The 26,129-nt window shown below is 34.0% G+C and overlaps 1 protein-coding gene across 1 annotated transcript in view; it reads right to left on the bottom strand.

The window, feature by feature from the left end:
* The window catches only part of LOC106883875 (A disintegrin and metalloproteinase with thrombospondin motifs 9), a 143,376-nt gene that overhangs the window by 74,998 nt on the left and 42,249 nt on the right, over positions 1 to 26,129 (bottom strand). The window contains exon 3 of the mRNA XM_089351131.1: positions 6,019 to 6,169. Within this exon, the coding sequence (XP_089207257.1) occupies positions 6,019 to 6,169 (151 nt within the window). The remainder of the gene's footprint in view (positions 1 to 6,018; positions 6,170 to 26,129) is intronic.

The raw sequence follows: 26,129 nt of genomic DNA, 5'->3' as shown, positions 1-26,129 counted from the left end.
TTGTTAATAAAAGTTGTAAATACTCTTTGTAAACTATTTTCATTCCAGCTATATTTTGGGCCATTGAGAGAAATTTAGCAAGGCAGAACCAGATTGTTTTGCTACCTTGGAAGAGGGCTCCTTGCAAATTCAAGGATGCCAGTGAATTTATTTTATTTAAACAAATTTCTTTTTTTATATATATAAGGGAACCTTGTTGGCTCTTTACTACAGCCTGGGGCTGTAGTAGCAGATACTTGCCCAAAGTACCAAAGTACCATACAGTACCATACCAAAGTACCATACGATGTGGTAGGCAAATGATTGGTGTTGTTCAGCTCCAAGTCAGCTCTCATTGAATAGACTTAAGATCAAAAGCATTAGAGCTATAATATTCTTTCTTTTCAGCACAGCATATCTGATATTACATTATTCAATACTTTTTTTTTTTTAAGACAGTACGGTGGAAATCTGAGGGAAATTTAACTGCTACTTCTAGCAAGTTGAATAACCACATAGAAGCTTTCTCATTAGTTCAACATATTTATGGTTATTATTTTTGATTTTCATTTTTGCCATCCTGGAGAACATTAAATCATTTTTGAAGTTCTAACAATTGAAGCAAGTATGACAGTTTTGTTCTCCCATGGTCGTAAGGATCAATTTAGACCTTGCAAATTACAAGGTAATTATCAATAGTACTGATGCCATGAAAAACATCAAGACACCAAGGGCACACTGTAAAGTGGTTGGCATTAGGAAGGGTAACCAGCTATAGAAACCATGCCAAAGTAGACACTAGTGCATGATATAAAAAAGTATCATAGGATTTGATAAAGAGAAGAATAAATAACATAATTAAAACTAATAGTATGAAACAAACAAACACAAAAATTCTTAACTGTGTGTTTTGTAATTAAAAGTAATATACAATGAACTAATTCAGATCAATACAGAATTTCCAATTTCACCTTTTTGCAATCATATAGTGAAATTCTCTACCCATAACAGGTTTAGGAAAACCTATTTCTTCATCAATCTGGTGTTTGGAATATAAATTAAGAAACAAGTCTTTATATAAAATTATGACAGAAAGGTTAAACTTAAATATAAACACTTCAAAATGGTCAGTTTTGTATCACAAAATCAGGGATGGTCTTAAGCAAGTTGGTATCAAAATGGTTAAAAAAAAAAGAAACATTTTGGTGTGATATCCACTTTTCATACAAAACCATGCTTATCAAATCAAAAGAAACTTTTATTTCACTAATTTGTCTGTACAGGATGTCTATAAAGGCTTTTTCCTGTATTAAGAATTTATTCCAGTAAAATGGTGTGATTAATTTAAATGCAGTAAACTAATAAAGCTTCTTGGCTGGTTTATAAGTTTGCTTTCATAAACAGAGTTGACTCAATTTTACACAAAATATTGCATTGCAATAACTCTTCTTTCTTGGAGAAAAGCTGTGACCTTGTGGATAAATTATTAAGCCTCTTGACATACACACTAACTGAAGTGGTTTATGTAATGTAATGCTGTCTCTGGTCTACTGGTGATTATGGTGTTGGAAGATTCCAGTATAAAAATAAATGTTTGTTGAAGTGTTTACATTTTGTAAAGATTTCAGATCTGGTATTCTTGTATTTCAGGACATAAGGCCCTTTTCAGCTATGCATGTGAGCATGTATGTGTAAATATGTGTGTGAGTATATGTAGATGTTGACAGAAACTGAACATATGTGCAAATATAGGTATGTAAGCACTCTCTGCATGAATGTGAGTATAATTGCTGTATGTAAAACATATGCTAGCTATACAAATGTTTGAACCCACTATTTAGTCCTATGTATGTAGAGCTGTAGCTGAACATGCTCATTGTATTCAAATGAGTGAACATTTATTCACTTTACTAGAGATCCTGCTTACTTTGACATAAAAGTATATATAATACTGGGTGAAATGCTTAGCGGTATTTCGTCTGCCGTTACATTCTGAGTTCAAATTCCGCTGAGGTCGACTTTGCCTTTCATCAGGGTTGATAAATTAAGTACCAGTTATGCACTGGGGTAGATGTAATCGACTTAATCTCTTTGTCTGTCCTTGTTTGTCCCCTCTATGTTTAGCCCCTTGTGGGCAATAAAGAAATAAGTATATATAGTAGATTGCTTTAAACCATTGAATAGGATAATAACTTACCACAACTCAAATTAAAATTATGTCCTCTGAACAGTATCAACCTTGCTTTTGGTTGTAAATAAAAGATGACAATGCTGAAGAAAAGCTATAATATAATGCTGTGAAACTGGCAGTACACCATGAATATTGAAATTGTATACATTTTTTCTAATATATTATGTACTATAAGTAATACTGAGTGCTTTATTGTTTGTCCATGTCATCATCAACACCATATTTGTTTGTGTGTGTGCATGTGTGTGCTTACATTTACACCACTTAACAACTGGTGTCCTTTGTTTTATGACTAGTTACTAAGTTACTAACTAGATCACTCAGCAGATATTGATAAAATAGGTACTAAACTTTTTTTTCTTTAACTTGTTTCAGTCATAGTACTGTGGATATGGAGGAGCACTGCCTTGAAGGGTTTAGTCAAACAAACCGAGCTCTGTACTTATTTTTTTAAAGCCTGGTGCTTATTTTATTGGTCATTTTTGTAGAACTTTTAAGTTAAAGGGACATAAACAAACCAACACCAGTTGTCAAGCAGTGGTTGGTGTGTGTGTGTGGGGGGACAGACACAAACCTTAACACACACACACACACACACATTACAAGCTTCCACACAGTTTCCGTCTATCGAATTTACTACTAGTGTTATGTTATAACAGCTTGGTCATTTTCACCGCTATTATAATGACATCTGTTTTTTAAATCTTGACAGCTGCACTAAACTATGACAGAAATTTAACACACTGCATCTACTTCATGACTTACTGCCACCCACACTTTGTGGTTCTGAATTTCATACCAAGTACTATATACCACTTGAGAATGAGATCTTTTTCTTTTTCTCTCTTTATTTTTGTATTTGCAAAACACTCTATTGTCTTGATCCTACTGTGTCAGATTATATATCATTGTCATCATTGTTTTAATGTTAATTTTACCATGTTTAGATAGGTTAGACGGAATTCACCAAAACAAATTTTTTTAGCTTGATACTCTTCCTGTAAGAAATCCTCACCTGTTTCCAAGTAACATAATATTTCTTCAAGGTCAGACATATTTTTCATGGAAGATTTGAAATGAATGACATCACTTATATGACAGCGACATTTATTTACAACCCTCATGTGACGCCAATAATTCAGTTACGTCTACCAAATCCACTCACAAGACTTTGGTCAGCCCAGGGCTGGCTCATAGTGCTGCATAGTATGACTGAACCCAAGACTACATGATTGGGAAGCAAGCTTCTCAACCATACAGCCATATCTGCACCTATGCACAAACACACACACATGCATGCACACGCGCGCACACGCACACACACACACATCACTACAAGATACATAGCCTGGAAAAGACTTTAGATACCTTTTTATTGAAAAGTCATATTTTCAAACTCTTGTTTTGGTATCATGTAGCAAGTAAGTTAACAGAAAACAGGAGTTAATATAAGGAAGAGCATGAAGCTGCAGAAATATCTTTCAACAATTCATCTACTTCAATGAAATTTTTAAGAGATTATATTTTTTTCTCATATGGTTGAGCTATTAGAAACATAGTTTCTGTTAAACAGCAAGAAACCTGCCTTAGTTTAATTAAATAAAATCAGGTCATTTGAACGTCACAGGAAGTATGCTACCGTCATGCTGTTATAATGAATAAACTCTTCAGATAATAAAAAAATTCATATAGAAGAGAGAAACATGACAGTAATTTGTAAGGTCAAGGGTTTTGCTCATTATTTTTACTGCTAACTGTTTTGAGAAAAGTGCAGGTGGCTAAGTTGATAGTTTGCTGGGCTACTTAGCTGATGAATTGAGAGTTTGTATTCTATTATCAAAATTGCACTATATTCATACCTATTATTGAAAATAGGTACAGGACTATCTAGGACCTTGCACAATTGGCAAGTTTTTCATTAGTCTTTAGTACTGAACTTAGTGTTGGTTAACTAGGAAAGAGATTTTATTAAGATTGCTTACTCTAGATGTATTACATAAAGACAGTGAAAACCCTTTTTATACTATTTTCCTTAAGTAGTTTAGAGTAGGTACCACAACAGAATTTACTTGTCATTAATATAAATTACATATATAATCACTTACTATGTGTATTTGAATAAATCAATGTCAATGAGCAAGGTTGATGTGGTTGTTCTTCCTTAAAGCCAGCTCAGTCAAATGTTAACTATAATCAATTCTAATATAAAAATGGATAAGCAATATAAAATCATTTGGAAAAGAATATCACAAATATATGTGATATTATTCATGAAAATATTCTTTCAGATGATATTATCTTAAGAAAATATTCTTTACAGAGGTGATTCTGCTACAAACTTTACTATATTTCATTTTATCTATTATCAATAAATTGTTAGAAAAAAACATCTTCCTGTTATGAGAGATTAAACTTCTTTTCTTACAGGATTAGTTCTTCAGTTCTTCAAAAGAAAAATCAATGTTCCTAGCTTCCATTCATTTTCATTATGTCTCAGTAATACCGGTGAAATGTCGGACAGTGAGAAAGTGGAAGTTAGTTTAATCCCTCTTTCCTGTTATGACTTCATTTTTCTCATTGTCTGTTAATATGTTGGGCTTGGAAGTGCTATAAACAAAACAAAACATTATGCTGAGTTAGTGACTCAGCACCCACCATGGGCTTATAATGATAATAATAATAATAATAATAATAATAATAATAATAATAATAATAATAATATGTTAATCCTGTTTGTTGTGAAATTCAAGTAAAACATAATATTGTATTCTTCACTCTTGAACATTTTATCCTCACTTTTACCAATGATCTTGGTGAAAAAGCATTTTCTATGAATTCTTAAAATCTCTACAAAGTATATTTCAAAACCTTTGAAATATGTGTTAGTATTGCTAACATTGTAAAAATATTTTGAATATTTATGTTCCTGAGGCAGAAGAACAAATACAAAACTGAATAGAGGTGTAATTTTGTCAAAAAGATTTACCATAGCAGTAATATAAATATTTGATTCCTTACTGCCAGTTATAAAATCAGAAACTGGATTTAAAATAAATAATGTTCTAATTAGGAAATACTACTAAACTGTCAAAAACATATGGCAAGGGTTAATTGACATCTCGTACTCAAAGTAAAATCATAAATTTAGTCCAATTACCTTCGTCCCTTTTGAACTATTTTCCCTATAGTAAGTGCAAAATAGCTGACTTTTTTTTTAAAATAATATAAACTGAGGTAAAAAATAAATGTAATAAAAGGAATATATGGTACAGCTTGGAGATTTAAATTATTTACATTAGTGCTTACATAACTCCACACAACATCTCTTGGCTCTTTTCAAGTAGATTACAAATGCAATACATCCTAAGTTTTATACATAGATATCACATATCTGGTTCACTGGCTGGTATTTTGAACCTTGGCTCACTCTAATCTCACTGCTATATTACAAGGAAGAGGAGTCAGAAGGTTGATGCAAAATTTGGTAATTAACAAAAGCTATTTGATCCATTCTGTATAATTAACCTATGACTAACTGGAATAGCTATTAAGAAAGTAAATTAACAACCTCGATGGAAAGATATATGGTGTAAAACTTCAACTTTTCAACACTTTGAGAGCAACTCACAAAATATCATATATTTAAATTATTTCATCATTAAATAAGATTTTAAATATTCACTTCTTGTACAAATGATCTGTATTTACAGGACACATATAATATTTTTTGAAATCCTAAGTGACCTGTTAATTCTGCAAAACTCTCTCCGTCTTGTGTTACATATCTAGCAGATCAGTGATGTCATTTCCTTTTAAACATAGCAAGTTAATAAATTGGAACAACTTACCATGTGTCTCACAGTAGGAATGGTTAGATTTCCAGTTGATTTTATCTTTAAATATTATATGTGCGAATGGAGTTGTTAAGTCAAGATCATTAGTACCTTGATTTAAATGCTGAATGTTATATTTTTTCCCATTAAAAATGAAGTTTCCAGTCTGAAATTATAACAAAATTTTCACAGAATGAAATATAAAAGTTAAGTAAACTAAAATAAAAGTAACATTAAAAGGCTTACAGCTCATTTACATCTTTTGGTAATGGCCATACTGCTAGCATGTGTGTGTGTGTGTGTGTGTGTGTGTGTGTGTGTGTGTGTGTGTGTGTGTGCACGTGCATGTGTGTGTGTGTGTGTGCACGTGCATGTGTGCATGCATGCATGTATATACCCTGCACATTCAAATACATGTGCCAAAATCTCAGGGTTTTTTAAATGTAACAAATATTGTCATGTTTTTATAGCACTTTAAAAGTCCATTTGAAAGATATGAGCTTGTAGCAATCAGCAATGAGTGAAAGCATTAGTAATAGTTGCTACTTAATCATTAGACCACATCGTCATCATATTGTGTTGGTAAGAGAACAAACCAATGTCAAAGTTATAGGGAGATGTAGCTGGAATATATACTTCATCTAGTTATCACTTTCTGTCATTAATTTATTTCATGATAAATTAAATGTATTACTTATATTGTAGCTGTTTACCCATTTGTCTACTCTGATGCAAGAGACATATGAACAAAGGCTTTAACCATCTTGTCTTTTAATATACCAGAGATTACATCGTCCAATGAATCCTTTCCTATTTAAGACAATAAGATGTGATTTGAAGGAGATTTTGTTGCTTTTTCTAGCAAGTTGGGCAACTATATAGAAGCTCATTCATTGGTTCATTGCATCACTTACATATTATTGAAGTAAATAAATTCAAAATACCTTAAATTCAACAATGAAGCAATGAGTTTTTTTAAATCAACACTGAAGCAATGAGTATTGATCATCAAGCTGAAGCCAGCATTGTACTAATATTATAAGCACAAATCATTAAATGCAATTTTTTTTTATCAGCAACAGTTCCCAACTCAGTCAGGGAGTATCATCTAGCCTAGTCCCTCTGGTTTAATTCTCCCGACCAAAGGATTTTCAATTAAGATTTTTATGTGTATTACCTGTTTTTGAAATCCATCCAAAGGCAAAATTTACCGAAACTTATCTAAAACTTTACTGTGTTAAATGTTTGAGTGACATCACCCATCTTGCAAAGAAACATCAAGCAAAAATCTTCACTCTTGGGAAGACTTGAGATCAGTACTGTTAGGTAAGAAACATTAGTTAGTTAGATAGTTGGCTTGTTACTTACAGCTGTGAGCTGTACCTTCTTATTGTACAGCTTATGGCCAGATGGACTGGGCCAGCAAAAGTCTTTATCAAAGCTCTATACAGCAGAATCAAAGTAACTGACTCTACTACAAGCCAGCTGACAATCCTAACAAATCACCCAGCAATGGCTATTGTTACTGTGTATAAGATCTGTTCACTAAAACTAAATATTAAAGTTATATTGTAATGCTTCAGTTGGTTAAGTATTGTATAAACAGCAATAAATTTTTGTCAATTTTTTTAATAATAATATATAAGTTTTGTAATGTCTGAAATGTTTGGAATTTGTGAAAATGTAAAATGTACTTGAAATGAATTTGCTAAAATCATAAAATAAAACGTCAGTCAAAACATTTAATAGTAAAGCCTGATTTTTAGCCCACACATACACATATCATGCATATAGTTAGACACATACACACACTGTTTTCTTTTAGTTTCTTTTCCAATATTTTTACATCAAACATTTCTATTTTGGCAAAGGTTCAGTGATTTTGCCAATTCAGACATTTTCTGGAATTACCATCACTTGTCTTTGATGTTGAGGAGCGATGATGTCTATATTCAGCTTGGTAGATGAAAGTAAATAGAATAATACAGCTGGTGACTGAATTTGAAATTATGACCTTTGGGTTGGTATTCTAACCCACTAACTATACAGCTGACATAAAACAGTTAATTATAGATAGATGAAGAGATATATGGTAAAAATAAACCCCAAAATTTAGTGGTTTAAAAGAAAAACAAAACTTAACAACTTTTTAATGAGTAAATTTGAATGACTTTTCAGTTATTTCTTTTGAAAAGTAAAATAAGCTAAAAGGTTGAAGAGGAGAGGAAGTACAGTTAAATGTAGCTAATTATCTTGAAACTGAAGATTAATTAAGAACACAACAAATAATTAGATTAAAATTTTAATGATAATATTAAATTTCTTTCAAGCAATTAATACTAAGTTGATTATATAAGGAGGTGGAGTTAACTAAAATAATTAGGGAAGTTAGTGTTAATTTATTTAATGCATAAAGCATAAAAAAAAACTAATTGAAAATAAACGTGCATGTATGTGCATGCATGTGTGTGTGTGTGTGTGTGCATGTGCATGTAGCATGTGTGTGTGTACATGTAGTATGTGTGGGGGGGGAGAAGAAAGAAGATATTAGTTAATGATTAATATTGCTTTTGTTATTGAAAAAAAAGGAGTCAATAACCATGTTGTCCTCTCTAGTTAGAAGACTTTCCTTCCTCTTAGATCATTTAATGTCCTTGGGAATGACATGAACATAATACTGGTTATTCCTACTATTAGTAGAATTAATTACTCACTGATAACAAGATTGGCATAAAATGCATTTAAAAATGTTCACTTATTTTTTTTACTTCAATATAAATTTGCTGTCCTTAATAATAAATGGCTAATTTATCTCAAACCATAATCATCATTTGATGATGATGATGATGATGATGATGATGATGATGATGATTTGAGATAAATAAGCCATTTATTATTAATTCAAGGAGAGCAAGTTTATATTGATGTAAACAATAGATTCTCAGACTAACCGCCTCATTTAATTTCAACCCTCTGCATTCTAAATTCAAACCCTGCAAGGAGCAACCTTACTATTTATCATTCTGAGATTGCTAAAGCAAGATCCATAATATACTACTCCAAGTTAGCCACTTACAAACACCAGTGCTCTGCTACAAAATGTCAAGCTTTAACAAATACCAGAATTTATTCACAATACATTTTAACATTAACACAACACTCTTCTAAAATCACATTCTCAACCATCTAATCCACAAAAGCACATTTTTATCAGATATATAGTAAAAGTTGCTAGAATGATAATTGCTCTTCTGCAGTGTTAAGCAGTAAACTTTCAATAAATTATGAGAAAATGTACATCTAGCATACATGAATGAAGTAGATCTTATCAGCTTTTGCTGCAGTTATCAAAGTCTCCAGACATAGAAATTAAGTTGTACAGTAAGTTAGATGCAATATGGTTTGATTATCAGATTGCCTCTTACACAATCAAACACACTGATTTAAAATGGAATATCAAGCAGACTAGATGGTATTCATAAAATAAAGGAGTGTCTTCTGCTTGACATTTGTGTCCATTTTTATGAGCACCGAAATTTTGCTATATAAGATACAATGGCAGATACTGAACCTCTCTGCAATATCACAGGAACTACTTAAAACATCTACAGCTTTCTGGAGGCCAGTCTAAATGACATATACACTTTGAAAATACTATGGTTGACAGTGACAAATCTCAAAGCGTTACAAAGTGGTCTTGTAGATATGAAGAAGTAAAAGCTGTGACTTGACAAATGATCAAGACCTCTTCTCCTAATATAGAATGTTGTGCATTATTGAATGCCAGATGTGATTTTGATCTCTTAATTGGTTTGGTTGTGCTAAAAATGACAATCTTAAACACAAACAGCTTCAATAAATACCTTCAGGGAAAGACTATAGATGTTATAACAGCTATATGCCAATCAAGAAAATTTTTACTAACTGCAAACATGAAGATAACTTTATAAGTGGGTGGAGACATATAAAAAAGTTAAAGGAAAATATCAAAGAAATCATCCAAAGTACATTCAAGGAAGCAAGAGTTCCACAGAGAAAAAGGATGTTTTATTAACTACAGGCCCTGGTTGGTAAATCAAAGTGTCATTTGATAAAACTGCCAAAGACTGCTATTGCATATTTACCTATCATTTCAGTTTGGGTAAGATTAGTTGGGAAATGGAGGACTAAAATGATTTAACCCTTTAGCATTTAGATTTCTCAGTCAAATGTAATGCTTATTTATTCTCATTGTTTTGAATTAATCATAGACTATCACATAGCTTCAATGTTTATTTTTAGAATGACATTGTAAGGTGGGTATGAGGGGCTAAATCTAGCCATTTTAAACACAAAACAAATAGAATATTTGGGCCAGATATGGCCAGTTTAAATGCTAAAGGGTTAATGATTAAATCCAAGATGAATTTTAAGCATTTGGCTATATTATCCAAAATGTTGATGCATCAGGTGACTCAGAACAATTAATTACGCTATGACACTGATCTTGATCTAAGGTAGAAAAGGCAATCTATAACAAGGTTGGATATGAAACATTCATCCATCAAGTTCACAAACAACTGTATTGTTGAAATTATTTACAAGAACAATCTTTATAGTAAACTGCCAGTTCAGATCAAAATTACTGGTATCTTGGCAACTGATCCTGCTATACCGTTTTTTTACAGAGGGCTCCCTGAACAAACGTAGGCAAAGGAAAACACATCTAAGGAGTTCAAAAGGTCAAATGCAACTAAACATTGAGACAGTACTAAATATTGAATGAAAAAATGCCAATGTGCCTGCTGGTAAAAATGTTAACCAAATGACTGATATTTTTGCAGCTAAAAAGGATAGGAAACAATATTTCTTTTAAGTTTCACATTGTGATTTTGCTATGTATTGTCCATTGTCTTTTGCTAGAAAGTAATACTTGTGCTTTTATCTACATAAAAATTTCAAACAAATCATCTCTTAAGACCAGCCATCTTAACCAAAGAACCCCATATATCCACATATTTTACAATATGTAATAAACAAACTTTCACAAAAAGACTGATGGGGCCATCCCACTCACCCACCCACCCATCCATCCATCCACTTTCTTCTCTGCAATCTATTTCTGGGAGGCTCATGGGAGTGGGGTAGAGTCTACAGGTATCACCTTCATAGGGTCCTATAATCATTAGCAACCATCGTTAGATTTTCTGGCAGGATTCTCAAGCATGACAAACTGATACTATGGATGTTATCTAACCATCTCATTCTTGATCTATACCTAGGTCTCTAGCTAGATGGCTTAGCTTGAAGAATCTGCCTTGTGATTCTTTCTCGTGACATTGCAATCACATGTCCATTGTACTGAAGCTATAACCTCTCAATGCAGAGAAGCACTGGCTCTCTTTGATCCCTGAGCCATGTACCCTGTTGAGGAACCCTATTTCAGCTGCATGTCTATGCAATCATAATCTTTTGGCCATTACTCAACATCCATGACCATAGGTGAAGATAAGCATGAAAATTAAATTGGAGATAGTGAGTTTGGCTTTTTTTACCAACATCTCTTCCAAGGAGACCTGTTTCAATATTGTTTCTATGCTAATTCAAACATTATTTGAAAACAGATTGAAACTTAAAATCAAGTCAAATTAAGATTTGTTAAAACTATTATAATTCATTATATCCTTGTTATCCTACAATAATTAAATTTCAAAGATTTTTAATGAAAATTTGGGAATAGATAACAAACTTACAAGAAACCCAACTAAAAACCATTTTAAAACAACACTAAGTAACAAGACATTTCTAGTAAAATGTATATAGAATAACCAATGTTATTCTTCATAAAAATTTCCTTGCTATCAATTTTAGTTCATCCAAAAATTTCAAGTGGTAAACTTCACTTTTACTTGATAGTTACATCAACAAAACACTGCTTATAGCATCTGTTCCCCTTAATATTTAGTCGACTTGTATAGAATAACATCTTAATCGGTATACAGATTTTACCACTGATTTGTGTTTATCCATTTGTAAACTGGATTAGTATATATTACAGTAAACTTTACTTACATTATGTACAACTAACTACACTCGTGTAAAAATTTCTCAAATTTCAGTGGTCTTACATTTTTCTACTACACACACACACACACACACACACACACACACACACACACAGAGGCTTTGCATATTTTCTAAATTGGTACAAAACATGAACTGGCCCAACTAGACAGCTAAGTCAGCTTCTGTAATGCAAGAATTCAAAATTAAATCATATTTTTGGATGTGGCAGTTAAATTATACCCCAGGCCAGAAGTGAAAATCCTGCAGCCTTTTGAAGGACTAAGTAGAGCATTGTGAAAGAAGTAGAATATTTGAATGAAAAATCATTATGCTGAAATATTATTTTGTTGATCTAAATTTATTTACAAGTTTTAGAAACACCATTTTATATTTATTTACTTTTGTATTTAGACATCTAGTAGCTGACTTTGTAGAGGCTCACAAGATTATCTTTTATCTTTTCAGTAATAACTTTGGCCACATTTTGAATTCAACATCTTTACCACCCATGAACAGGCTTATAAAATTCAAAATAACAGAGGAGACTCTAAAACTTTAGGAAATATTTTTTCATGCCAAGGATTGTTGAGACATCAAATAAACTATTCACATTGGCTGGTAACTGTCAAGACACTGCTTCCTTCAAAAGTTCCATGCTTCTTGAAATTTGCCAACACTATTCTGGTACCCTTTCCTCTTTATGGCTCATTTACTGTTCTCAATCTTTTTTGTGTCTTATTCTGTGTACTGTGCATGCACTTTTAGCTTTCATTGTTGTCTTTCTTTACTTTGCTGCCTTCTGTCCCCTCTTTTACCCTTTCCTGGTGAGTTGTACATTTAAGCACTGCATGCATTAAACTCATTATTATAACTCTGTTTAAGCCAGTCAGCTGGCAGAGTCATTAGCATGCTGGACAAAATGCCACAAAGCATTTTATCTGTCTTTATGTTCTTAGTTCAAATTCCATTGAAGTCAGCTTTGCCTGGGTAGGGTCTATTCTGTAATTTGTGTTTGTGATGAGCATATTTCAAAAACCTGATATTTGAGACAAACTTAAAAGGAAGTTTTCCCAGAAATCCTGTCCTTTACCTGTTGTTTCTAGCATGTCCGAGGTGGCATTTGCACACCCTCCTTATTTTTTTTCCTAAATTTCTTCCAATTCCTATGTTTTCAATACAGGAGATTAGGATTTTGCTCAAAAAACACATTCTCAATATTTTAATTTTCTTCCTCCCCACCCACCCCAATTTCTTAATTTTTTTTTTTTCAAAATTCTTTTCTTGGTAATCCATGGACCCCCCCCCCCGAGAGTATGAATTTTTAAGAATTTTCTTCTTCCTTTTTTTCTTAAAGAAACACTAAAATCTCCTTCCCAAACATCCATCCATCACCTCACCACTTTCAAAACGTTACAATCTCCCAATCTTTCACTTTTAGCTTTCTGGAAAGCAGGGAAGTTTCTTTAGAAATAATGTCATTTACCTGTTGTTTCTAGCATGTTGGGTTTTCTGGTGGTGGTCTGGTATTTTTTATGTCTACAATTCTATACAATTCTATACATGCATGAAGCATCAGATGAAAGTGAAACATTGGGAGGTTTTAGCTCTTTGAAAGCAGGTAGGTGATGGGTGGGTGAGGTGGGGGAAGGGGCAATGAGTGTTTCTTTAAGAAAGATTAAACTTAAAAAAAAACAACATATTTCCCAGGTTCGTAATCTCTGTATTTTTCTACATGAATAAAAAAAAAAAACTGTGAAAAGTTAAACATAATGGGGGAAAATTAAAATTTTGGAAACATGATTTGTGGGCAAAATCGTATTAAGCCACTTTTATATGACAAAACAATACATAGTTGGTGATGCAAATCCATGCAAACTGTACTGCCCCCCACCACCTTCACTTTTAAACATACAATAACTTCCATTATGCCAGTAATCCAGTTCACTATATATCAGCTGTGCCGATTCTGCTCATAAGAAAGGAACATATAACACAATGTGGCTGTAGGTCATAACACTCGGGCAACACTGGGATGCATTGCTAGTATTATATATATGTGTATGTGTGTATGTGTATATATATATGTGTGTGTGTGTGTGTGTGTGTGTGTGTATATATATATATATATATATATATATATATAATATATGTGTGTATATATATAATATATGTGTATATATATATATATATATATATATATATATATATATATATATAAATATATAGTTTTAGGGAAAAGAACCAAGTTTCATGAATTCAGCGATGAAAATCCACTATCACATATAGAAACTTCTAAGAAGTTTGTGTGCATGAAATTGATTATAGTGAGTGAAGCTTGCATGAGTGTTCTTGCAGCTTACTCATTCACCATCATGAGTCCCATTGGATTACATTATTGGTTAGCTATTGAGCCCCCTAAGTTCATCAAAATTTTGACAGGTTTTACATCCTGCAGATTATCCAAAATCACCCTTCTCATCAAGCAAGTTTGGTTTGGTTGCCAGTTCAGTTGCAAACAACCTAAAACATACATACATATGCAAGCATATACATCATTGTCCGTTCGCATTCACTTTCTATTGTGGCATGCATTGGATGGATCACCATGATCTGAGTTGCTTCCTATTGGGAAAAACCACTCCCAAAGATTCATAAGTGTCAATTGGCTTGGTTTGTAAGACTGGATGCCTTTCCTCACCTCAACCACTTTACAGAGAGTACTGGGTGCCTTTACTTGTGACACCAATACCAGAGAGGTTGAATAGTTCTTGGTGAAACTGGACAAGAAGGAACTCGTAATGCTCCACTTTACATCCTGCACTTCACAGATTGAGATAGGTACAGTAAATATAAATTTGGAGTGAGAACAGCGATGATGCATACATATATATCCATCCATCCAGATACGTTCATACATATATGCATACATATACAGGCAGATGTGGCCAAATAACAGCTTTTCAAAATTTCAATTGTCCTAACCACCACCACCACAACACATAAATATAATATAATATAATATATATGCATATATATATCATTATTCTAATGTTCCCTCTTATTTTAATCTAACCCATGCTAAGCATGGAAAGCAGATGTTAAATGATGATGATGATGATGATGATATATATAGGCGTAGGAGTGGCTGTGTGGTAAGCAGCTAGCTTACCAACCACATGGTCCCGGGTTCAGTCCCACTGTGTGGCATCTTGGGCAAGTGTCTTCTACTATAGCCTCGGGCCGACCAAAGCCTTGTGAGTGGATTTGGTAGACGGAAACTGAAAGAAGCCTGTCGTATATATGTATATATATATGTATGTGTGTGTATATGTTTGTATGTGTATGTTTGTCCCCCCAACATCGCTTGACAACCGATGCTGGTGTGTTTATGTCCCCGTAACTTAGCGGTTTGGCAAAAGAGATCGATAGAATAAGTACTAGGCTTCTAAAGAATAAGTCCTGGGGTCGATTTGCTCAACTAAAGGCGGTGCTCCAGCATGGCCACAGTCAAAAGACTGAAACAAGTAAAAGAGTAAAAGAGTATATATATATATTTAGATCTCTACCAAATATATGGTAAAAATATTGTACCTGTTATCAACGTAGCAAAATTCTCACATGAAAAGTTGTTTATGAGACAATTTTGTGTGCATATCAATTTAAATAAGAGCCATAACGCAATCCATAGTAAAACTTGTTTAATAACCTATGCACATTTCAATGCAATATCCCGACTCCTGCTTGTGTTGCATGGTGCAGAGTCCATTAATCTTCTATCATGGCCTCAGACTCAACATGGAAACTTACATCAAGTGCATGGAGGAGATAGTGCTACTCTGGAAGATCCTATGTCTGGCAACAGGACTCTGCACCATGCAACACAAGCAGGAGAACCCAGTCATGGCTGTCAGACAATTTCTGCGACCACATCAGCCCTAACATCTGGCGACCTAAGTCTCTAGACTGCAACCCCCTTGATTATTAAGTGTAGGGTGCAGTTGAATGAGAAACCAACAAAACTCCTTGTAACACCAAAGATGAACTGAAAGCAAGGATTATGGTAGCATTCACCAAATTAAACAAAGAGACTGTCCAGAATAGTTGCAGGAGATTCTGAAGTCGTCTGGAGACCATGGTTGAAGCCAATGGCGATTTTATTGAATAAATTTACTCTTTAGTATTTCAAGATATTCAAGATATTTTTTATCCAATTTTGATAAATATATCTGTTAAAATGAGATGTCAGTGTTATTTTCATTTTTGTGTAATTTAGATGATAATATATTCACTGCACCCTGTATATATACATACATACATACATATTATATATATATATATATATATATATATATATATATATATATATATATATATATAACTCTCACTCAAATACAGTACAGAGAAGTGTATATTAAACCAAAACAGCAATGCTGCAAATGTTTCTGCTGATGTTGATGATGATGATAGTGGCAATGGTCATGATGGTGATAAGCTTCAGAGAAAGGAAAAAGTAAAAATAAAAACAACCCCATGTTCTTAAAAACAAAACAGATGTCTAAAAGAAGTTCACTTTAGTTCCTATATTGATAAACAACTAAAATGATCAATAAAGTATAGAAATAAATATTTTCTAACATATATTAGGAAGGATTTCTAATAAGCATATAAATAACATTTGAAAACATGCTAAAGTCATCATGCAATCAACAAGATACGCACTGGGGTGTACAAATAGGTTAATTGGTTAGGTTCGGTTAGGTGCATTGACATTTAACTTGGAAAATATTAGTAGCATTGGTGGAAAATAAAGGTAAAGTTTAGGAGGTGGTCTGAAGATTTTAAGAGCAATGTTATTATGGAGTAAAAATGTAACATTGAGAGACTTCAGAGTTTATGTATGACCGGGAGGCATACACCATCAACAACAGACTGAGAGAATACTTCAGATATACTCTGTGTGTGTGTGATGGGGGGAGACATAAGAAAATTCACTATTCAAATGGTAAAAAAAGTAAAACTACATAAAACAATTAAATATTATCTTATTCATAATATATCTATACAATTGAAGACAACCCTAAACAGTGAAAGCAGGTTCTTTCAACTTTAACATTATTAATGTATCTGATAAGCAGGGCAACACTAGTAACTAATCTCTTATATACCACCTTAGAAACTGGTTTCTCATAAACAGAAAGCACCAAAACACTGACTGACATTTTCACAGGTTTAGAACAGCCCAGTCTGTTAGGGCTCTTCCAGTCTTTTTAAACAAGTACTCACTAACTATATTACATTATCTACAAATAGTCAAATTAAGGATAAACATCTGTGTGCTTCCTGCTTCATAGTACAAGACACCTAATACCATGAGATTAGTAGAATATTATAAATATAAAACCTAAAACTATTGCCATAAAATAAACTTTTAACCTTAGCATACTGAAATTTATTATGCTGATCATAGTGAAGTGCAAAGAAAATTCCTTTGCTATCGTTTGCACTAAAGTAAGTAGTACTTTGGTTGCTTGCTGTACAGCATATAATGCAGTTCATAGTCTTTTGTACCAACTTTACAGCCATTTTCTTCTGAAATAATCTTACTTCCATATAGTGTTTTTTTTATCGCCAAGCATTGCATGTAATCTTTTTCTGTGAATACAGCTACCTCTCTGTGTGTCTTTCTTGATTCGAATGCATTTAGGCAAGACACAAACTTAAGAATTTTAAGCCCAGATGCACCTAACTTCCATTATTCTGATATATAAGGCCATCATTGGCTCCCATGTTTCTTCTCTAGAAACATATTAAAAAGTATATCTTGTGCCAATATACATTAGCAAAAGATATGCATATGACAGGCTTTGGCATAGTTTTATCAACTGAATTTTACCCATAAGGCATTGATCAACCAAGGCTGTGTTAGAAGGATCAAACCCAGAACTATGCGATTGCAAAGTCAATTTCTTAGCCATGTTTGCACATATTTTTGACCTGTAATATTTTCATTTCTATATTTATTTTGGGAAGTGTCTCAGCTTGTTAGCTTACTTCTACATACTGTTATTTTATGATGAACATAATATGTAGAAGATCATTATTTTATCAGTTTTAGGATCAGTGCTGATTCATACAAAATGAACCAAGACAAATTACTAGATTTGCAAGTCTCTATGTTGCCACTCAATCAGCAAGAAACATCAATCAAATCTCCCTAAAATTACAACTTCAAAAATGAAGGACTCATTAGATAACGAAATCCAGAGTATATTATGCAAAAAAAAAAAAATGAAAACAAAAAAAAAAAGACAGTATGGTCAAAGATCTGTTCAATAAGAGTTTACCAGGGACTAAAAACTAACAACTAGGCAAGAGACTTTGCACCTGGAAGACTAAGTCTATTCTGGTTGGTGTCAGTCATGATCTCAGTTAAGTTCCAAATAGTTTGATCTAACGATGAAAGAGAACAGCACAGCCTCTACTGAAGGACTTTTGGGTGGAAGACTATGTACACATTCTGAAGATTTTGGCCTAGTAGTGCTGATAAAGAGTACTGTACAGAGTATTCTAACTTGTCAGGTGTCAAACCAAAAAGAGAGCCTATACATGATTACCCAACATGCTAAAAATAGCAGCAAAATCTCCCTCAAATAGCTTGTCCCATCTTTAAAAAGAGAAGTCATGTTGGTTAATGTATTCTTAGATATGCCATGGTCATGGCTTTTGGTAACAGGTCTGCTCAATCAGAACAGATCCGAGGTTACACAACTATTAGATGTTACTTTTTGGATCCAAAAGATTTTGGGGATGGGGACTTTTCTCTATAAACCCACCTAGTTCTTGACTTGTAGACCTAAGTTAAATCATGAGAAAATCTGCACTTGGTCTGCACTATCGGCTAAGACTTTGGAAAAGATAGTCCCAGCCATTTTTGTTTTGGTGGTTGGTGGTGGGATGAGCAAAAACAATCAAGCAGTTTTTCATTGATAGTTGCAAAGTAGTTGTATGAAGGGATAAAGAAAATGCTAATGGGTAGTGTTTCATTTACTCTCCACCAAAAGGGAGAGTGGAGGAGAAGCAAGATGTCCTACTTGAGTGAAAAGAAGTTATGATGAGGCTAAATAGATTAAATCTATAGCAACATCTCCTATAAGATAAGATAGGAAGAGAATATTTACCCACAGCTGAGGGTGATCTGAATCTTGAGATGAAAATCGGAAAGGTTTTAACATCACAACTAAGCATCTCCTTCCATGTAAACCTCTATTGTCACCATTTTTAATAACCACAGAAATTACAAAACACACAGACACACACACACAACACATGATATGTGGGAAGGAAAGTTCATTAGGAGGTATGTAAAATATATATGAAAATAAATGAGAAACCACTGAGAACCAAAACTAGAGGATGTTCAAAATAAAATCTCTTGAGGCTAGGTTTTCTATGTAGACAGACTATAATATCAAATCACCAAGTTTACAATTCATACTAATTAATAATTATATAAAGAATAATGGCAGTGAGCTGGCAGAATCGTTAGTATGCTGGGCAAAATACTTAGTGACATTTCATCTGTCTTTATGTTCTGAGTTCAAATTCTGCTGAGGTTGACTTTGCTATTCATCCTGTTGGGATTGATAAAATAAGTATCAGTTGAATACTGAGGTCCTCAAAATTGCTGGCCTTGTGCCAGAATTTGAATCCAATCATATAAAGAATATATGCCAATTAAATAATTTTCCTTTCCTTATAATATCAATAAAACCTGAAAGGATAAAAGATGGAAGAAAACAGACCTATATAGGAAACTGAAAAAGCTCTAAACATAAAAAAATTATAGTAAAGTTAGTGGTAGTAGTGCTTATTGTGGCAGTGGTGGTGGTGATGGTAATTGATCTGCTTGAATCTAAGTTTCCATTGGTTTTTCACATTGCTGATACTAACTATTGGTTGCAATTCTTGACAGAAATGTTGCCATCATTTGGTGAGCCTTCAGTTGAAAGTCGTGAACAACAGAAGTTTCTTTTCAATTAATGGTAATCGAAAAGCAACTTCAAAAGAGGCTCAAAGAAATCAGAATTGCGATCAGAACTAATAAATATTGGAAAATGTTTATCAATAGAGCAGAAGACATGATCTAGAACTTTCTGCTTTTACTTCTTACTTGTTTCAGTCTTTGGACTACAGCCATACTGGAGCACTGCCTTGAAGGATTTATTTGAACAAATCAACATCAGTATTTTTTTTTCTTAAGCCTGATACTTGTTCTATCAAACACCTTTGCAGAGCCACTAAGTTATTGGAACATAAGCAAACAGCAGTTGTCAAGTGATCGTGGTGGGGGACAAACACAGAGACACACATAATAGTGTGTGTGTGTGTGTGTGTGTGTGTGTGCGCGTGCGTGTGTGTGTGTGCGTGCATGTGTGTGCAAGACCTCTTTCAATTTCTGTCTACCAAATCCACTCACAAGGCTTTGCTAGATCAGAGGTGGCAGAGAAAGTCATTTGCTCAAGGTGATATACAGTAAGGTTGAACATGAAACCAAGTTGATGTGAAATGAACCTTTTAACCACACAACCATGCCCGTTTGAAAGAAGACTGAAGAATTTTATTAACAGAAAGCTGTATCAAGAATTCTTTTGAGAACAGTATCGATAAACGTACATTATTCAATAGTAACTTCAATGATACAATTACTGTAAAACAAATGAGACTCAATGGTGAGACACGAAATATGGCAAAAGAATAAAACACCCAACACTCTATAGATTTTGTGTGTAAATACAGGTAAGTCTATGCTTTGTGAGGCAGTCTAATCATACTGAAACAACCCTGGAGCTGTCAATACATCTACCAAAGATCAAATTGACTCCCTGAGGTACAGCTTCATTTAATTTGGAGTTGTCTCCCTTGCTCTTATCGACTAATTGTCATAATCCTTTCTACAAAGCGGCACAAGGCCTGAAATTTCAGGGGAAGAGGAAAGTCAATTACATAGACGATAGAACTTAACTGGTACTTATTTCATCGACCCCAAAAATATGAAAGGCAAAGTTGACCGTGACAGAATTTGAACTCAGATTGTGAAGATGGACAAAATGCTGTTAAGCATTTTGTTTGGTGTGCTAACAATTCTACCAGCTTACTGCCAAGAGTCATCATTAATGCTAATGATGTCTCTTTTCATTAAGAACGTAATTTTAGTTATTTATTTATTTTACTTATTTGGCTCAATACACTGAGGAAGTTTGCCTCCACTTAACTATTTGTTCTTCAAACACAGAGGATGCCATTGGGAAATTCTCTCATATTATAAAAATATCCTGGAGTTGATTCAGTCAACTATACCTCTTCTTTTATAAATGTTATAGAGAAAGTTTCTAGAAACTGTTGAATGATAGACTATAATTTTATGACAATACTTCACAATAACAACAGTCTCTATGACAAGACCACATCTCAAATGTTAGGATGTTCTTGATATAGAAATAAATTTCTTTGTATATGCTCAAATAATCAATAAAATTAAGAAACTAAGTAAAATCAATGAAGTATTTACCACAGAGGATGTAAAGCAAAATGGTTAGCTATTAAAAATCAGGTCTGAAAAGGTCTGAACATTTTCTCTCTTATGTGCATATGCGTGTGTATGTGCATGTGCAGGACTGTCTTAGCAGGAAAATCAATGCACTTGGCCCTGTAATATTTTTTATTGATAGCAAGCCACAAAATACATAGATCAGATTTGAGACCCTGAACCTGTGAGGTCTCTGGTCAACTGCTCAGTGTTCCTAAGCCTTAAGTTGGCCCCATGTATGTGTATGTGAGTGTGCTTGTGCTCCTGTGTGCATGCATGCACATGTGTGTGTATATGTTGGTTCTGATGAATATTCATCATCTGAATCACATTCTGCTAATTGAATTAGTATGTTAGTGGCTGAATATTCCACAGAGCCTTAATATAATTCTCAGACAGAATCAATAAGACACGGTGTGATAAGTCTGTACCTTTGAATTATAGTTATAATCCATCTGATAGGCTTCTGCACAGATTTTGTCAACTAAATTTTACTCTCAAGACTTGGGTTGACCTAAGGTTGTGGTAAAAGACACCTGCCTGCCCAAAATGTCATGCAGTGATTCAAACCCAAGACCTTGTGATTATAAAGCAAACTTCTTAACCATTTGTCCATGATGCACTATTTAATATATGAGCAGGTGCTGAAAAGTTCCTGGTTTTGGATAAAAGAAAATAGAAGGGGGATCAGTTAATTATAATTCCATTCAACATATTCCCCTGTCAGATTCACATACTTATTGCAGTGATCCTTCAGTTTTTTAAGCCCTATAAAAGAACTTGGAAGGTTGGGCCTCTAGTCAGGCCTTTCATGATACCCTTAAAGCTAGGAACTTTTCAACACCCCCTTGTATATCTTATTTTACTACAAAATCTAGAGTAAGAAGTCAACCTTTTAAGCTAATGGAATGGTTCTGAGTCTAATTTAAATTTTATGGTTTAAGATCAGATCTAACATTTACAATTACATACATAAGTATAAAAAAAATGTAGTTTTTTCTTGTTCCTAAAGAAACAACAAAGATAATATTTAACTGGAATGCACAGTATAAAAAAACTGGAGCAAAGCACTGTGTGTTCTTCAGTACTAAATAACAGTTCTATTGTGGTATCATGATAAAAAGCCCAATACTAATTTTCTGCAACAATTGTCATGCTAGAAAAAGTCTCCACCAAAATTAACGAAACAAATTTTTTTTGTTTACTGAATGGATAACAGAGACAAAAATATAAGCAGTAAATCTTGTCTGCAAGTCAGACTACATTGCCATTCTTTGGTAATATATCAAGGATTTATTATCATGAAAGTCAAGCATCACTGGAGAAATCACCCAGCCTCTAAAATGGGTAATTTTTAAGTAAACAAGAAAGGACAAAAAGTAACATCTAAAGATCTAAATTACCAAGACACACCCTTATAAGAATAATGCATGGATTGAGGACAAAATGAAACAGAAAAGTGTATTAATATGTAATATTTTCTTATCTCTATTTTATCCTGGTTTAGATCTTAACAGAATCAAACAGAATAGAATTATAACATAAGAGAGCAAGACACAGTTAATAAGGCTTTTACTGAAGTCTATTTTTGACCAAACTTGAAGCAAGTCATGTGTAGACAGGCTTGGTTCACTTACATATAAGATATTGTTTAAACCGTTACATCATTTTTATCCAGGGTTCTTATTATAGAAAATTACAAGACCATTCTATTATGATTATTATTTCTTGAGAGATTAGCAATTTTTTAATATTTTATAACCAAATAAAGCTGTGAGCTGGTAGAATTGTTACTGCACTGGGGAAAATGTTTAGTGGTATTTTGTTTGTCTTTATGTTCTGAATTCAAATTCTGCTGAGGTCAACTTTCATTCTTCTGGGGTGGATAAAACAAGTACCAGCTGAGTTCTGGGATTGAGGTAATTGGCTTACCCCCTCTCTTGAAATTGATGGCGTTGTGTAAAAACTTGAAACCAATATTTTATAACTAAATGGTGGTAAATATAGCAGAGATAGAAGAGCAGTATTACTTTGCCATAACACTTCACTTTCCTGATTTCAAATCCTGCAGTGGTTGACTTTGTGTTCCTTTTTTCTGAGAACTGGAAAAATTTAATTGATTAATACCCATGTGTCATAAAACATTTTCTTGTGCAGAATAAAAAAACTTTTACATATATATATATATATATATGTAACAGTTTTTTTATTCTGCACATAGTTAATATATATATATATATATATATATATATATATATATATATATATATATATATATGTATATATATATATATGTATGTATGTTTTAGTCATTAGACTGTGGCCATGCTAGGGCACAACCATGGCAGGTTTAGTTGAGCAAATCAACACTGGTTATCCTATTCTTTTTGCAGAGTACAAATTTATTTTTGTTGAATGTAATGACTATGTAGCTAATAAAATGATGGTGTAGTGTATGTAGGTTGAAGGTTATTTGTATGTTTACGAGATCTGCCAAATGCGAGCTTTCTTTTCAGATGCATAATGCTGCTGTCCCCTATTTCAGGGTCTTACTGGACCACACCTTCCACACCCTCAGAGTTGGCACACTTAATGTTCGCACATTGAAAGGTCGGTTTGGTGAGATTGTTGAGATGCTTGAACAAAGATGTGTAGATTTGTGCTGCATCCAAAAGGTAAGGTGGAGAGGAAATTCTGTTAGGTTCCTCACAGGAAAAGAACATAGATATAAGATTTTCTGGGTAGGGAACAATGAAGCGGGGGGAGGGATGTGAGTATACTCCTTGTGGAGAAATGAGTTGATAAGGTAATCAAGGTAGCCAGAGTCAGTGATAGAAAATTTAAGCTTAAACTAGTGCTGCAACATGGATTAACAATCATTATCTCAGCCTTTGCCCTTCAGCCATGTCCTAACAGTAGAGGGAACTTGCGGAAGAGGTAGACCCAGGAAGACATGGGATGAGGTGGTGAAGCATGACTTTCAAACGTTGGGTGTTACAGAGGCAATGACAAGTGAGTGAGACCTTTGGAGATATGCTGTGTTTGAGAAGACCTGTCAAGCCAAATGAGATCGCAGGCCGATGCCAGTGTCACATAACTGGCCTGTTTAAAAGCACCCTTCAATTGTTGGGCAATATATTGTACTTGAGAAAACTTGTTGAATGAAGTGAAATCATAGTTGTGCCACCTGACTGGCACCTGTGCCAGTGGCATGTAAAAAGCACCATTTGAGCATGGCCAATGCCAGTGCCAGTGACACGTAAAAAGCACCATCTGAGCGTAGTTGATGCCAGTGCCTCCTGTGCTGGTGGCATGTAAAAAGCACTATTTAAGCCTGGTCGATGCCAGTGCTGCCTGACTGGACTCCATGCCAGTAGAACGTAAAGAGCACCCACTACACTCTCAGAGTGGATGATGTTAGGTAGGGCATCCAGCTGTAGAAACCTTGCCAGATCAGGTTGGAGCCCAATGCAGCCTCCTGACTTGCCAGTCCTCAGTCAAACCGTCCAACCCATGCCAGCATGGAAAACAGATGTTAAACAATAGTGATGATGATGATGGTGATGATGATATACAAGAATGTTATTGACAATGACTGTGAAGTTCTGGCCAGCTAAGCCATCATCTGATGCTGGCTGAGCTGGCCAAAACACTGAAGTCACTGTCAACAACATTCTTGTGTAAGAAAATTAAATATATTCCACTGTCTCTCTTCCTCTTGCTCTATCCCTCAGACTGATTAACTATGTATCTCCTCTACAGCAAGATACCTATTTCTGTCTCTGTCACACTGTAACTTTCATCATCTGGCACAAGATCACCTCCTCCAATGTCACATCCCCTCTCAAAAGATCTTTGTTTTGCAAGATACTTGGTGACCCTGCCAGTGCTGGTGCCATGTAAAAAAGCACTCAGTCCACTCTGTGGTGTAGTTAGTGTTAGGAAGGGCATCCAGCTGTAAAAAACATGCGATAAAAACAGTGTGCAGACCTCTGCCTAGCCAGCTCCTGTCAAAACTGTCCAACCCATGCCAGCATGGAAAGTAAACGTTAAACGATGATGATGATGATGGTGCTCCAGCATGACCACAGACACATGGCTGAAACGAGTAAATCCATGATACTGAAATCCATGCACAATACTTTAGTTACCTTGAGGCTTTAGTAGAAGACATTTAGCTAAAGCACCATACAGTGGAACAGAACCCGGAACCATGCAGTTGGGAAGCAAACTTCTTACCACATAGCCACACCTGCACCTATATTTACTAACAATATTCTCTTTATGCTCTTACATATTTCAATTAGGATTGGTTTGGAGGAGCGATTAGCCATATAAAAGGCACAAACTTGGTATACAAAACACTGCCAAAGTTACTATACATTATATTGACATGTATTCACATTTGTGAATAAGAACGAAGAAGACTGGGGAAGAGAGAAAGAAGAAAGCATAAGGAAGTTGAGGAGGAGGAAGAGGCAGAGGAAGAGGCAGA

This window comes from Octopus bimaculoides, chromosome 1 (genome assembly GCF_046866305.1).
Source record: "Octopus bimaculoides isolate indiv1 chromosome 1, ASM4686630v1, whole genome shotgun sequence".
Classification (NCBI taxonomy): domain Eukaryota; kingdom Metazoa; phylum Mollusca; class Cephalopoda; order Octopoda; family Octopodidae; genus Octopus; species Octopus bimaculoides.
This window is presented reverse-complemented; position numbering and strand designations above follow the sequence as displayed.